Raw genomic sequence first — 13,741 nt, 5'->3', positions numbered from 1 at the left:
TATTTTCCCCCCGACTGTTCCTCACACGTTCTTGTCAGCTTCTGGAAATGGCCCATCTTGATTATCATTACAAAAGGTTTAATTTTTTTCTCTCCTGCTGGTAATAGCTCACCTTAACTTATCACTCTCGTTATAGTGTGATGACACCCATTGTTTCATGTTCTGTGTGTGTATATATATCTATATAGATATATCTTCCTACTGTATTTTCCACTGCATGCATCCGATGAAGTGGGTTTTAGCCCACAAAAGCTTATGCTCAAATAAATGTGTTAGTCTCTAAGGTGCCACAAGTACTCCTGTTCTTTTTGCAGATACAGACTAACACGGTTGCTACTCTGAAACCTGCTAGAAAGTTGTTTCTCTATTATGTACTGGAAGGCAACTTTTTAATATAACTTAACCATTTGGGTAAAAAAAAAAACTATAGTATTCTAAACAAATACTGAGGAGAGAAACTAATAAGAGCATATACCAGTTCACCAAGTATGATATCCATACCAGTAAACAGTAAAAGGTTTTATAAACCTGACAGATAAAACAGGACAACCACCACCATATGCAGGAAGAAAGGATTTGATAGGAGGCTAAAAAAGCAGATCCAATACCCTTGGTTCTTACCCAGTACCTGCTCTTTCAAGGCGCTCACACATTGCTTAAGCTAAGATCAAGATACCATAAAGAGGTAATCAGAGAGAGTACCCAAGCTGAGCAGCAATAACTACCATTTCGGTATGGTTATGGTTAAACAGGTGACTGTAAAATGGTATCATTGTACTCATCACATAATCTAATGGCTAAAGCATGGGATTGCAAGTCAACAGGGCTGGGTTTTTACTACTAATGCCCTGTGAGACTTTTTGTAAGTCTCTTCACATTCATTGAAAAGAGGATAATGCCCTTCATTGTCCCCTGCCTCAGTTTCCCCAAAATCTAAAATGAAAATACCACATGCCACACTTAAATCTCCAATAGAGTTGAGGAATAAATAAATATTTGTTAAATGCTTTGAGATCCTCTGACAGAAGAAGTTATGACTATATTATTGACAGTTCTGCTCACTGGTCCCGATTCTCTTCATTACAGTTTTATAATAGGTTAAAAACAGTGTTTCAGAGTGAAGTTGGAATAAAGCTGGTACGGTAGAGTTCAGACTCATTGTATGTATTCAAATCTGTTTATTATTTTGATACAAATAAAAGTTTGTTATTACTTTTTATTCCTGATAGCTTCATACAGCTCTGGAAGCACGATAAAATTGTTATCTGAATGGAGAAGCATTAGAGTTAAATAATGTACAAACCAGAAAGGGTACAGTTAAACTTTCAGATCCCAGACGGAGTTTGTGGTGCTGATAGTAAAAAGAAATCATCTTTTTGACCGGTAAACTGAGCAACTTGTCTATATAAAGTTAGAGAACAAACATGAACCCCACTACTCAATTTATACAGAGTCGTTTCAGCATGTAACTGCACTTTAAATAACAAAAAACCAAAACTTTGAACACCAAGTCATATATAGAAATCTATAAATAATAGAGCAAACCTGCATATTGTTTACGTTAGGGAATTGCCTAGAACCCTAAAGATGGATCCAGCCTCATTGTGCAAAGTAACAAAGAAGACAGTTCCTGACCCAGAGAGCTCACAATTTGGGTTTGACAGACAGACTTCAACAGGTGGACAAAACAGAAACAAGGTGGTATGGGAGATCAGATGAGGTTACATTTAAACAAAGTTCAGCAGAACAACCGAAGACCCGTCTGACCACTTGCCTAACTAGTGCCAGATGGTGGTGACTTGTGTCCCTTCCCTGCTCTGCCTGCCTCCATATCACAAGAAAGATGTAGGATAGGGTAGTGCCTTTACATATTCAGATGTGGAGTTTTTCCCGCCACATACCGGGTGCAGAAAGGGAGAAACCAGGGAGGTACTTCAGGAAGAAGTGGAAAAACAGGCAATCTAGGCCAGCATTACTGGCAGAAATGATTGGCTCATTGAGTAACTAAATCTACCAAAAAGGGTGGGACTAAGTAGTGAAAGATACATAGTCACATATTAAAATACAGCACGTTCAATCCTTCAAACCTTAAATCCCAGACCTCACACCAGCAAAAGAGGTTGGTCTCAAGAACATTAATTCTCCTGAACACAGAATACTACAGTGTTCAGCAGCATGGAAGTAAAATAAAGATGTTATATGGAATCAATGTCTGGGGAAACCAGAATTGAAAGATAGCTTTTTATACCTCCCAAGCACCCTTGATATCTGAAGGGAGGGTAGAGATTTTCTTAAATATTTCCAATTAATCACTAAATCAAATGGGAGGATATTTATTTAACCTGTTTCAAATATATAACTATTTTCAAAGGATGAATATAAAGACAATTTAATAGTGGAATTTGCCTTTTTGAGATACTATCTTGATGGAAGTGATACTGTTCTCCTTAGTAATGAGCACAATATTTCCAACAAAAGTTTTCTTTCCCCCAAAGTCCCACTGTGTGTTTCGAAAACGGAGTACTTATGGGGCCTCATCCACTAGGAAACTGATCAATTCTTAAAAGTGATTTTAAAATATTTTCAGACACTGCACATGAGTCAACCTGCCAATTTTTGTGGATTTACAGCACTTCTCTTTTTTTTTTTTTTTAATTTTGACAACTTTCACTTCCGTGTTGATGGGTGAGGAGCCTACAAAAACCAGGGGAAGGTCATGGTGACTGAATGTACAGAAGAAATAGCAAAACCAACTGAAAACAAAGTGCTTTGAAATGCACAAACTAGAAAATAATTTTTTCCACTAATTTCACTTGTAGAAATTTCAGATATTACTTGTAACAAACTGTAGATACATTTTTAAATGGAAGTATATTCTTTTAATCTCACTTCCCTCTCTCAAACTCAGTCACTGCACATGATCTCAAAGTAGTTCCACAAACTCTTGCCTTCTGTAAATATACATACCACAGTCTGAAGGCATTGGTGCTGCTGCAACTGAAAAAGTAACTGATGTTTCAGAGCCTGGGAATAAAAACTGATATCTTTCAATCAATGAATCTCCTTCTTGGGAAGGTTCTGGGAGATCCTCTATGGTCATCTTCTAGAAAGCCACCTTAAACAAGGAGAAAAAACCCACTCCAAATACTGTAGGCTACATTCTATTACAATACACAACTATAATCAGTTATTTACACTGAAGTTCATCTCTTTCCTTTCTGAAACATGCAAAACATTGTAATTATTAAAGTTTTGTGATAATAAATTGTACTTATTAGTACAAACTAGTAGCTTGAGCATGCTGCTGGGAACATACACCCAAGTTGTAATCCTGTCTGTCACGGATTTGTTTTATTGTTTTAGGGAAATCATTTAAAATCCTTGTCTCAGTTTCTCCATCTGTGAAATGGTCAAAGGGATACTGCCATAGTTCACAGGCATGCTGTAAGGTGTAATGTCTGTACACCCTTATGAAAATGTGAAGTGCTAATTATTACTCATCTTCAGCATTCTCATCTCAAGCTTCACCTCCATTTCCTGCCCCCACAAACAAGAAAACCAGTCAATCTACCTGCTCCCTTTCCCAAATATGGGACGTGATCTCATCACGTTAATCTTCCCACGGATGGCCCCAACTCTCATGGGCTGATTCATTCCTGAGCCTTGCCTAAATTTCCCTGTGCCCCTCCCTGCTCTGCTTGCCTCCATATCAGTTCCCTTCCCAACTTGCCTGCCCCATATTTTAAAACAGTGTACTTACCGTGCTGTAACCTCCAGTACTTCCAGCCAACTTTCTAAGCCCCAGAATAACCTAGTAAAAATAATAATTAAAATCAAATGCCCATACAGAAATATTTAACAGCATGATTAATTACATTTTCTATTAGCCAGGCTGCAATCTAGTCCAATCTTATAAACTGAACAGGATCAAATGAGACTTGGTCAGTAAACGTAAAAGAATACCCACTTTAGCAATACCATAGGAGCTGGCACCACTTCTTCAAACTGAATCAATACAACCATCATTCAGCTAGGATAACTGTGGTACTGAAAATACTATCTTTGGATGAGAAATTGAAAACCTAGGTCCTGGGCACTCACACTTAAAGGTACCATGACACTTTTTACAAGAATACAGGTGCCATAACACAAGGGTTACTACTTTCTGCTTCCCTAAACTTCTCATGCAAATTAAATTGTTTCCAATCATGTTTACTTACGGTAAAGTTACATATATTACTAAAATACCACAATTTCAAAGGATTTTCTCCAAAAACAAAAAAAAACACAGACACATCCCATCCCTATGGATCACTACACTTACTTCTGGCTATTGAGTAAAACCATCTAGCTAGTGACTCTGTAAACTTCTATTCACAGAAAGAGTAACAATCATCAGTTATTCAGTTCCGTCACATATACCAATCAAAAGAACACTAAGACCTAAATAGTTAGGTGTGAAGTTTAAACAGGGTAGGTTCTACATAGAGTTAGTAGATCACAATCACAGCATTGTAAGACTGTAAGGGACCTTGAGAGGTCTTCTAGTCTAGTCCCCTGCACTCATGGCAGGACTAAGTATTATCTAGACCATCCCGGACAGGTGTTTGTCCAACCTGCTCTTTAAAATCTCCAATAATGGAGATTCCAAAACCTCCCTAGGCAATTTATTCTAGTGCTTAATCACCCTGACAGTTAGGAAGTTTTTCCTAATGTCCAACCTAAACCGCCCTTGCTGCAATTTAAGCCCACTGCTTCTTGTCCTATGCTCAGAGGTTAAGGAGAACAATTTTTCATCCTCCTCCTTGTAACAACCTTTTATGTACTTGAAAACTGTTATGTCCAGTGGTGAGCTGGAGCCAGTTCGCACCGGTTCGCTGGAACCGGTTGTTAAATTTAGAAGCCCTTTTAGAACCGCGAGGGTTCTAAAAGGGCTTCTAAATTTAACCACCGGCCAAAAGTGGCATCTTAGACGCCAACTCCATGGGTGCTCCGGGGCTGGAGCACCCACAGGGAAAATTTGGTGGGTGCACAGCACCCAGTGGCAGCTCCCCACCCAGCCCGAGCTCACCTCACCTCCGCTTCCTCCCCTGAACGCACTGCCCCGCTCTGCTTCTCCGTGCCCCCCCCCCGCAGGTTTCCCGCAAATCAGCTGTTTGCGTGGGAAGCCTGAGAAGCAGGTGGCGGCTTCGTGCTCAGGCCCAAGGAAGCAGACAGGAGGTGAGCTGGGGCGGGGGGGAGGGGGAAGCGCGAGGAGGGCCGCTCGCACCGCAGCAGGTAACTCAGGGGGCGCGCAGTGGAACCGCTCCCTGCCCCAGATCACCTCCGCCTCCCTGGGCCTGAGAGCGAAGCCACCGCTTGTTTCTCAGCCCACCCCAGCTTCCCACGAGAATAGCTAATTCGTGGGAAGCCGGGAGGGATGGAGAAGCAGAGCGGGGCGGCACGTTCAGGGGAGGAGGCGGAGGTGAGCTAGGGCGGGGCAGGAAGCTGCCGGTGGGTGCTCTGTACCCACCAAATTTTCCCCGTGGGGGCTCCAGCCCCAGAGCACCCAGGGAGTCGGTGCCTAAGGCACCATTTTTGATGGGATCAGTGGGGGGAGCGGCCGCTCCCCCTGGTCCCCCCCAGCTATGCTACCTGGCCTTTAGGAGCCAGAGGAACCTGCCGGATACTTCCTGGGAGCTGCCTCAGGTAAGCACCGCCAGGACTCCCCACCTTGCCCCCCAGCAGGTCCCTCTGGCTCTTAGGGGCAGGGTGTGATGGGCACCCACTACGGTGGTCCACAAGACCCTCCTGCCCAGTTCTGGGAGCAGTCAGGGGACAGAGGAGGGAGGTGGATGGGACAGGGGTCCCGGGGGGGCGGCGTCAAGGAATGCGGGGGGCTGGATGGGGCAGGAGTCCCGGGAGGCAGGGATGGGCAACAACCCCCTCGTGGGGAGAGGAGAGAACCAGTTAAGATTTTGGCAGCTCATCACTGATTATGTCCCCTCTCAATCTTCTCTTCTCCAGATTAAACAAACCCAATTTTTTCAATCTTCCCTCATAGCTCATGTCTTCTAGACCTTTAATCATTTTTGTTGCTCTCCTCTGGACTTTCTCCAATTTGTCTACATCTTTCCTGACATGTGGCACCTGGAACTTGGCACAATACTCCAATTGAGGTTGTATCAGTGCACAGTAGAATGGAAGAATTACTTCTCATGTCTTGCTTACAAAACTGCTAATACATCCCAGAATGATGTTTGCTTTTTTTTTTTTTTTTTGCAAGTGTTACACTATTCACTCATATTTAGCTTGTGATCCACTATGACCCCCAGATCCCTTTCTGCAGCACTCCTTCATAGGCAGTCATTTTCCATTTTGTGTGCGCACGCGCAACTGACTGTTCCTTCCTAAGTGGAGTACTTTGCATTTGTCCTTACTGAATTGCATCCTATTTACTTCAAACCATTTATCCAGTTTGTCCAGATCATTTTGACTTTTAATCCTATCCTCCAAAGCACTTGCAACCCCTCCCAGCTTGGTATCAGCCGCAAACTTTATACGTGTTCTCTCTATGACATTATCTAAATCACTGATGAAAATGTGAACAGAACTGGACCAGAACTGAGCGCGGTGGGACCCCACTTTGTATGCCCTTCCAACTTGACTGTGAACCACTGTTTTCCAACCAGTTATGCACCCCCTTATAGTAGTTCCATCTAAGTTGTATTTCCCTATTTGTTCATGAGGTTATACGAGACAGTATCAAAAGCCTTACTAAAATCAAGATATACCACATCTACTGCTTCCCCCGCATCCACAAGGCTTGTTACCCTCCCAAAGAAAGCTATTAGGTTGGTTTGATATGATTTGTTCTTGACAAATCCACACTGACTGTTACTTATCACCTTATTATCTTATAGGTGTTTGCAAACTGATTGCTTAATTATTTGTTCCATTATCTTTCCAGGTACTGAAGTTAAGCTCACCAGTATGTAATTTCCCAAGTTGTCCTTATTTGCCTTTATAGAGACTGGAAGTATATTTGCCCTTTTCCAGTCCTTTGAAATCTCTCCCATCTTCCATGCTTTTTGAAGATAATCACTAATGGCTCAGATATCTCCTCAGTCAGCTCCGTGAGTATTCTATGCATTTTTGGAAGTCAATGTGTATACCTCTTACACAGGAATTTATGATAAGGGCTCCATGTTTGTCACAGAGATCAAGGAAGTCATGGATTCTGTGACTTCCTGCGACCTCCATAACTTCTTCAGTGGCCAGTGTGGCTGGCCCCAGGGCCAGCTGTATTGGCCACTGCTCTGGCAGCCCCAGGCAGCTGGCCCTGGAGACTACCTAAGCAGCGGCCAATGCAGCTTGCCCCGGGAAACACCTGAGCAGCGGTCCCAGGGGTGGCAGGATCAGCTCGGTGGCTCCCAGCAGCAATCCCGGAGCAGCGGTCCTGGGGTGGCCGGGGCTCCCGCCCCCGGCTGCAGCCAGAGTGGCAGCGGGGCCCCTGGAGCTTCCCCCCACTGTAGCTGGTGCTGTGGGCCCCCCAGGTTCCCCACTCCCCCCCCATGATTCAATCAGGCATATTTATGGTATAAGTCATGGACAGGGCACGGGCTATGATTTTTTGTTTCTAGCCCCTGACCTGTCCATGACTTTTGCTAAAAATACCCGTGATTAAATCATAGCCTTATTTATAAGGTATTCATCACTGATGTTTGTGCACCTTCTAATGCAATCTCTACTATCAAGACTGGTTGTAGAGTGCTCAACTCAGAAATTCACTTATTCAATTGGCCTGACAGAGCTAGAATTTGTTGAGCTTCCGGGCCCCTTTGTTATTATTAAGATTCATCTATTTATCTAGGCTTTTGCCTGAGTGAATGGGGAAGGAACAAGTGGAGGTCACTTTTGACAATGTATTATTTATTAATTTATCTATTGTTGTTTTATGTACACTACACATGCATCAGGCTAGTCGGGCTCCTTTTGATGACTCCCTAAATAAAGTCACTGCCTTGTTTGAGAGGCCCACACTGCCAGAATGTTCTCAGACCAATCCACCTTCTAAAATATTAAATTGTAAATTTTTAAAATGGATTGAAGATGTTGACCTTAAACCAAGTAAAAACTTTTTCTCCTTCAGCACCAAGCACAGTTCATTGCTGGCTGCCATGTTCTCAACTTAGATCTGAAGTGGACTCACCATTAAAGACCTTTATCAGCAGTCAATAAGGGCAAATAAGTCAGAACACATTTTACAAGGGAGGCTGCTTTATAACCATCAAGAACATGATAGAAAAGCGAATCTCATATTTATATCATCATGATGGCCTATAAAGTCTGAAGTGAAAGATGTTGGTAGGATCAGAAATTTGGGGGTCTGTAGAATCGTAGACTAAGGTCAGAAGGGACCATTATGATCATCTAGTCTGACCTCCTGCACAACGCAAGACACAGAATCTCACCCACCCACTCCGGTAACAAACCTCTAACCTATGTCTGAGCTACTGAAGTCCTCATATCATGGTTTAAAGACTTCGAGGGACAGCTGAGGAAATTTAGAGGAAGGGAGGAAAGAACTGCTGTCACAATGTAAGTTGTGGCTGAAGAAAGTTTTCAAAGGACAATGGGAAATGTCATTGCATATGATAGGAAAAATTAAGGAGTCATCAGGTGGCTACAGGAGGGCACTGAACGTTGAAAAGCAAGCATGGATTTCCTAACCTTTGGAGATTAAGAATAAGAACAGTGTATTTGCAAATCAAAGGAGGGTCAGGTAGAAGACCTTGTCTTTACACTGAAGAGTGAGATTTTTGACAATCTTTTATCGTAAAGGTTCAAAAGTACCTGTTGGATGAGGGCCTCTGAAAAGGTGGGTAACTGAAAGCATTTATAAGGGGGAAGTTAGTTAGGAGATGCATTAGAATGGTGCTAGAGATTTTTCAGACAAAACTTTACTACACGTGCTTTTATTTGTGATGGCAAGTGTACACAATGAACCATCCCTTTGCCTGAGAACTCTTCTATTGTGAGCAAGCAGGATATCCAAGCACTTCAGAGAGCAAGATTCTTGCAAATCCTGCCTACTCTCTGAAGTATAGAAAAGTACAGCGCAGAAAGCCATCATGTGAAAACTCAACACCTTGGATGTTAACTGGTTTCCAGGCCAAGAAGCTGGGCCTTCTTGCAATGTAGTACCTCATATCTCAATGTCTGTACTTTGACCCGTTAATCTTTTACCCCCAATCGGGGTACTGGAGATTATGTATTCCTTACACCATCCAATTTTAAACAGAACTTCTCACCCTTTGATAATCTTTACATTATTCCCTGATAATCAGAAACTTCTACATTTAAACTCTGTATCATTCACTTTTTTTTAAAAAAAAAATCTTAATAAAATATTTCATTTTGGGTAGCTGAAAAGTTCAGAAAAATTTTGTAAGCTTTGGGCCAGCCAACCTTGACAATGTTGACAATGTTGCAAAGAAAATGCACACAAGTAATATTTAAATGCTGCTACACATAGGTCTCTAGAGTTAGACTGTACACAGCAAATATTTTAAATAACAGCAGCCAACATTTTCTACGTAGCAGAGGTCAGACACATGATAATGTTTCAAGAGCCAAGTGCATATCAAATCCAATAAAGTATAAGAATTATATAGTAGTATCTTATGTTACATTACTACATACAGTACTCAATGTAAACATGGGAAGGTGAAATCTATGCAGCCTGCAAGGATTTATAAAGTAGCAAGGAATAATACTTTCTCCAATTTAAAAAGTGTCCTCTTTAATATGAAATCCAGTCTGATGCTTTAAACCTACTACTTTACCTACAGTATGACAGGTTCCCTGAAACTCCCCCAATTCCTTCACTTTAGCAATTTGTAAAATTTGTATAAATTGGGGGAAGCTACACAAAGATCTCAAAATGCATACACTTGTATAAACTGGGGGCACACTTGTAATATATTTACCCCAAAATGCAAGCTACATTATATAAGGGAAACAATATTCCTTAGGTCGAAAGTTATTGGCCATTTAGAGCTAGAGAAGAGATAGGTTGGGGTGAGAGAAGGAGATTAATTATAGAGGGAGAGAGTTTGCCTGCTTTGTATCCGAGAAATAAGTTACTAGTTTAATTAAACACAGTTTCTTGGATGGTCTCTAAAGTGAGCTGAAATACATACCACCAAGTAATAAAACCCTGATCACTCTAATACCACACTTTCTGCCTTACTAAATTCCCACCAACCTCTCCCACACACATGTATCTGTCCCTTCATAAATGGCAACTCTACAATCAAATTAGAATAAATTCTGCTATTCTTAACCTGTTTTACAGTCCGCAACCAAAGGAAAATGAGACCACAGGAGGCAGGGTTACCCACACATAGTCTGCTGTTCTAACAATATGACTAGACACATTGTATAAAACCTCATTATCAGAGTGAGTCCTGTCTTAGAAAGATACTTAGTGGAATTTAATACATTAATACTTGCATGCCTCATTATTAAAGTTAAACGAATAAGTGATTTTTTGTTTTTGTTTTTGTTTTTGTGTTTACTGGCAGCTCCAAAAACAAAAAAAAAAAGCTTCGTTTGGGTCGTACCAAATCTGAAATTTTTCAGAATTTTCAATATATTGGTTTTGGGCCTGTTCCAGAACCGATATATGAACCTGGGTCTCCAGCATCCCAGATGCGTGCCCTAACTTCTCGACTAAAAGGTCAGAATGTTAGAAAGGGACTGGAGCATCACCACCACCACCACCTCCTTCTCCTCTGGCTGTTTTTAACAGCCAAAACTATGTGTGTGGAAGTCACGAACCCTTTCACATGGACCAAAACTTCTTTTTTCGTTCAATAAGCTATTTTTCCAAACACTTTCCCCCAGCTCTGCCCAGCATGCCAATAAAGTCACGGAAACTGAACTACACGGGGACTCCGGGGCTGTGACCCGACCCACGCAGGGTAGCCCATTTCACGGCCCAGTCTCTTCCAAAGGGTGGGAGGACAAAGAGAGGAGAGAGTATACGGGGAGGGCGGGGGGGGGGGTTATTTTTAAAAAACGTGGCTCAGCAATTCATCACTAAACCGAAGTGGAGACACAGCCCGGCAGCAGACTGCAGAGGAGGCGAGCCCACAGCAGCGTCAGGGCAATCCACCTGGCCCCGCTCTGAGCCAGCCAGCGACCAGGGATGTCCAGCGCCTGACCCCTGCTGCTCCGCACCTGCTGTGAGCTACGCGGGCAAGGAGTTACTGAGACCAGGGAGACTGGACCTACCGCTGCCCGCCGCCACCCCCCCGCTTTGGGGACGCTTGTCCAGCTGGTCACTGAACTGCTGTCACGAGGAGAAGTAAATCCCCCTCCCCCACCCGCAGGACCGACCCGGAGGGACCCGACCTCTCACACCTCAGGCCCTGCCACACGCGCCGCCGCCGCCCCCAGCGCGTCTACACACGCGCTCTCTGCGGCCACACGCGCCGGTGCCCGCGCTACGCGAGTGGGCCACGCGCCCGCCCGCCCCTGCTCCCACTCGCAGACCCGGGGCTCACCCCGCCGCGCGCAGGCAGCTGCCCGTGCCCCCGCCGCGGGGAGAGGGGAACACACCCGCCGGCTCGCTCGGCTCCGGCCCGCTCGGCCGCCGCCACAGGCTCCTCCCCGCCCCGCCCCCGAACGTGCCCTCGCCCCGCCCCCCTGCGCCACGACGCTCAGCCCCGCCCCGTCTCCGTCCCTGGGGTGGGGCTGGGGAGTGGGATGGGGGGGGGGGATAGCTGGGTGCCTGCGTCGGTTGTGGGAGTAGCTGGGCGCCCCCAAGGGGGGTGGGGCTGTGGAGAGGTGGGGGGAGTAGCTGGGCGCCCCCAAGGGGGGGCTGGGGGGAGAGCTAGGTGCCTCTGTCAGGGGTGGGGCTGGGGGAGGATAGTTGGACACCTCCAACAGGGTGGGGGAGTAGTTGGGCGCTGATGGGGGGCGCTAGGTAGGGGGCCGGGGGGATAGCTGGGTGCCCCTGAGTCTTGGGGCAAGTGATAGTGGGGTACTATGGAGGCAGGAGCGGCAGCTGGCGTTACTGAACTCCAGTATTAAGGATTTGTGCTGTCTGCAGCCTGCTGGACCATTGGCATAGTGCAGTGCATACACAGAGGGAAGTCCCTGCACTTGCTCTAGTTTTTGAAATGCCCATCACATACATGTGTTTTCCAATTGCTGCCTTCCTCCTCCTCGCTGAATGACAAGAAGTCATAGAGACTATACACAACAAGACCCTGCTTTCACGCACACACAAAGTGGATGTTAAGACCAAGTAACTACGGGACACGTTTCCGAAGCCTGAACTAGATGCCATGCATTAGGCAAGCTTTTTCATCCCAGGCTGATTTTAAAATCATTTGCCCAGCTGGAATTTTATCTGCAGCTGACAGAGGCTAGAAGAAAATCATAAACGTGCTAGAGCTGCGAGTGTAATGTGGCACATCAAAGATTTGTATTTTGGGGGTATGACGAGCCTGGTGATTCACATAGCTAAGAAACACAGATAAGATGCAGCCTTGTACTGCGAGATCTCACATTTTAGAAAGCACTGTCTTTGTAATATAAACACTGCTAAACCTGGCTTATGATCTTTCCAGGTTTGGGGAGGAAGCAAGAGGTTAACTTAGACAAGATTGGTGGCACTGTATGAAAGTAAAGATATTAAAAAAGGAAGAGGTAGATATTGCCACCTATGGTCCAATACACAAAGACTTACTTGGATGTTTCCTTGATAGCAAAACTAAGGGCCAGTGTTTCAAATGCTCAGCTCACGCAACTGAGATTAGATTTTTCTTTAAAGTACCCAGCATCTCCCATTATGCTGAGCTCTTTTAAAAACCTAGCCCTAAGTCATCAAACATCAGTAGGAAGATTGTTAGGTCCTAAGGCCAACACCAGTGTGGTTGTGTTGATGCAAAGAGGGATGACTTACATCACAGCACTAGACCCAGGAAATGGGCTACAATTTTTGGTTGTGACGTATACCTAGGAAGCCCGTTATCTAGGTCAAGAAACAACTTTTTGTGTTTGTTTCCCCATCTGTAAAGAAAGGTATAATACCTCTCATCTCCCCCTTCTTTCCTCCCAAGTGCATGACTCAATATTTGTAAAAGTGCCTTGACATACATGGGTGGAAGTCAATATAAATGTACAATATTAAATTTGTGGGCTATTGGGGGATATTGTTTGGCACCACAAACTGCTTACGTTCTTTATTATGGACTAAATCTTGCTTTTAGCAGTAACAATGCCAAAATTGTTCTTTAAACCTGACTCCCTTTTATATTAACAGGCAACTGTTAGTATTACAAAAATTGCTACAGCTCCTTTGTCAACATGTCCTGTGAGCCATGATGATTCAGATAATTATAGACTAGAGATATAGCTAGAAGGGAGGAAAGAAGTTACAAAACACAGTTGATTTTCTTGTTATGCATAATCTACATTAAAATTGATTTATTACTAAGTGAAAAAAGCACCATACTTTATATTAGAGCAGGTAAATGGAGTTGCTTTCTTCCTCTGCAGTCCTAAATTCAAGCCTGGTTTACAAGCAGTCATAAGTTAAAATTAGTTTGCTGATATCTTGAATCAACCTATAATGTACATTTGTTCACATTACAAAACTTCTGCACGGTTAGCATCCTTTTTAATCTACAGCTACCAAAAGACTAGTGTTGCTAACTAGAACTGTTGTGTACTAACCTAGAATACA

At 43.8% G+C, this 13,741-nt stretch overlaps 1 protein-coding gene across 4 annotated transcripts in view; it reads right to left on the bottom strand.

Moving 5' to 3' along the window:
• Nucleotides 1-11,684, bottom strand: part of CLIP4 (CAP-Gly domain containing linker protein family member 4) — a 53,504-nt gene extending 41,820 nt beyond the window's left edge. For 2 of the 4 annotated variants that reach the window (XM_038396872.2, XM_038396869.2), the window contains exons 1-3: nucleotides 11,553-11,684; nucleotides 3,761-3,811; nucleotides 2,968-3,115 (exon numbers count right to left, since the gene is read on the bottom strand). In XM_038396872.2, the coding sequence (XP_038252800.1) occupies nucleotides 2,968-3,100 (133 nt within the window). In that variant the 5' untranslated portion in view covers nucleotides 3,101-3,115; nucleotides 3,761-3,811; nucleotides 11,553-11,684. Of the gene's footprint in view, nucleotides 1-2,967; nucleotides 3,116-3,760; nucleotides 3,812-3,967; nucleotides 4,098-11,552 lie in introns of those variants that run through there. The other 2 variants (XM_043511638.1, XM_043511639.1) reach the window with 2 other exon arrangements.
• Between the last annotated feature and the right edge of the window lie 2,057 nt (nucleotides 11,685-13,741).

Source organism: Dermochelys coriacea, chromosome 3 (assembly GCF_009764565.3).
Source record: "Dermochelys coriacea isolate rDerCor1 chromosome 3, rDerCor1.pri.v4, whole genome shotgun sequence".
In the NCBI taxonomy this organism is placed as follows: Eukaryota; Metazoa; Chordata; order Testudines; family Dermochelyidae; genus Dermochelys; species Dermochelys coriacea.
The sequence above is the reverse complement of the archived record's forward strand: the minus strand, read 5'-3'. Positions and strand labels throughout refer to the sequence as shown.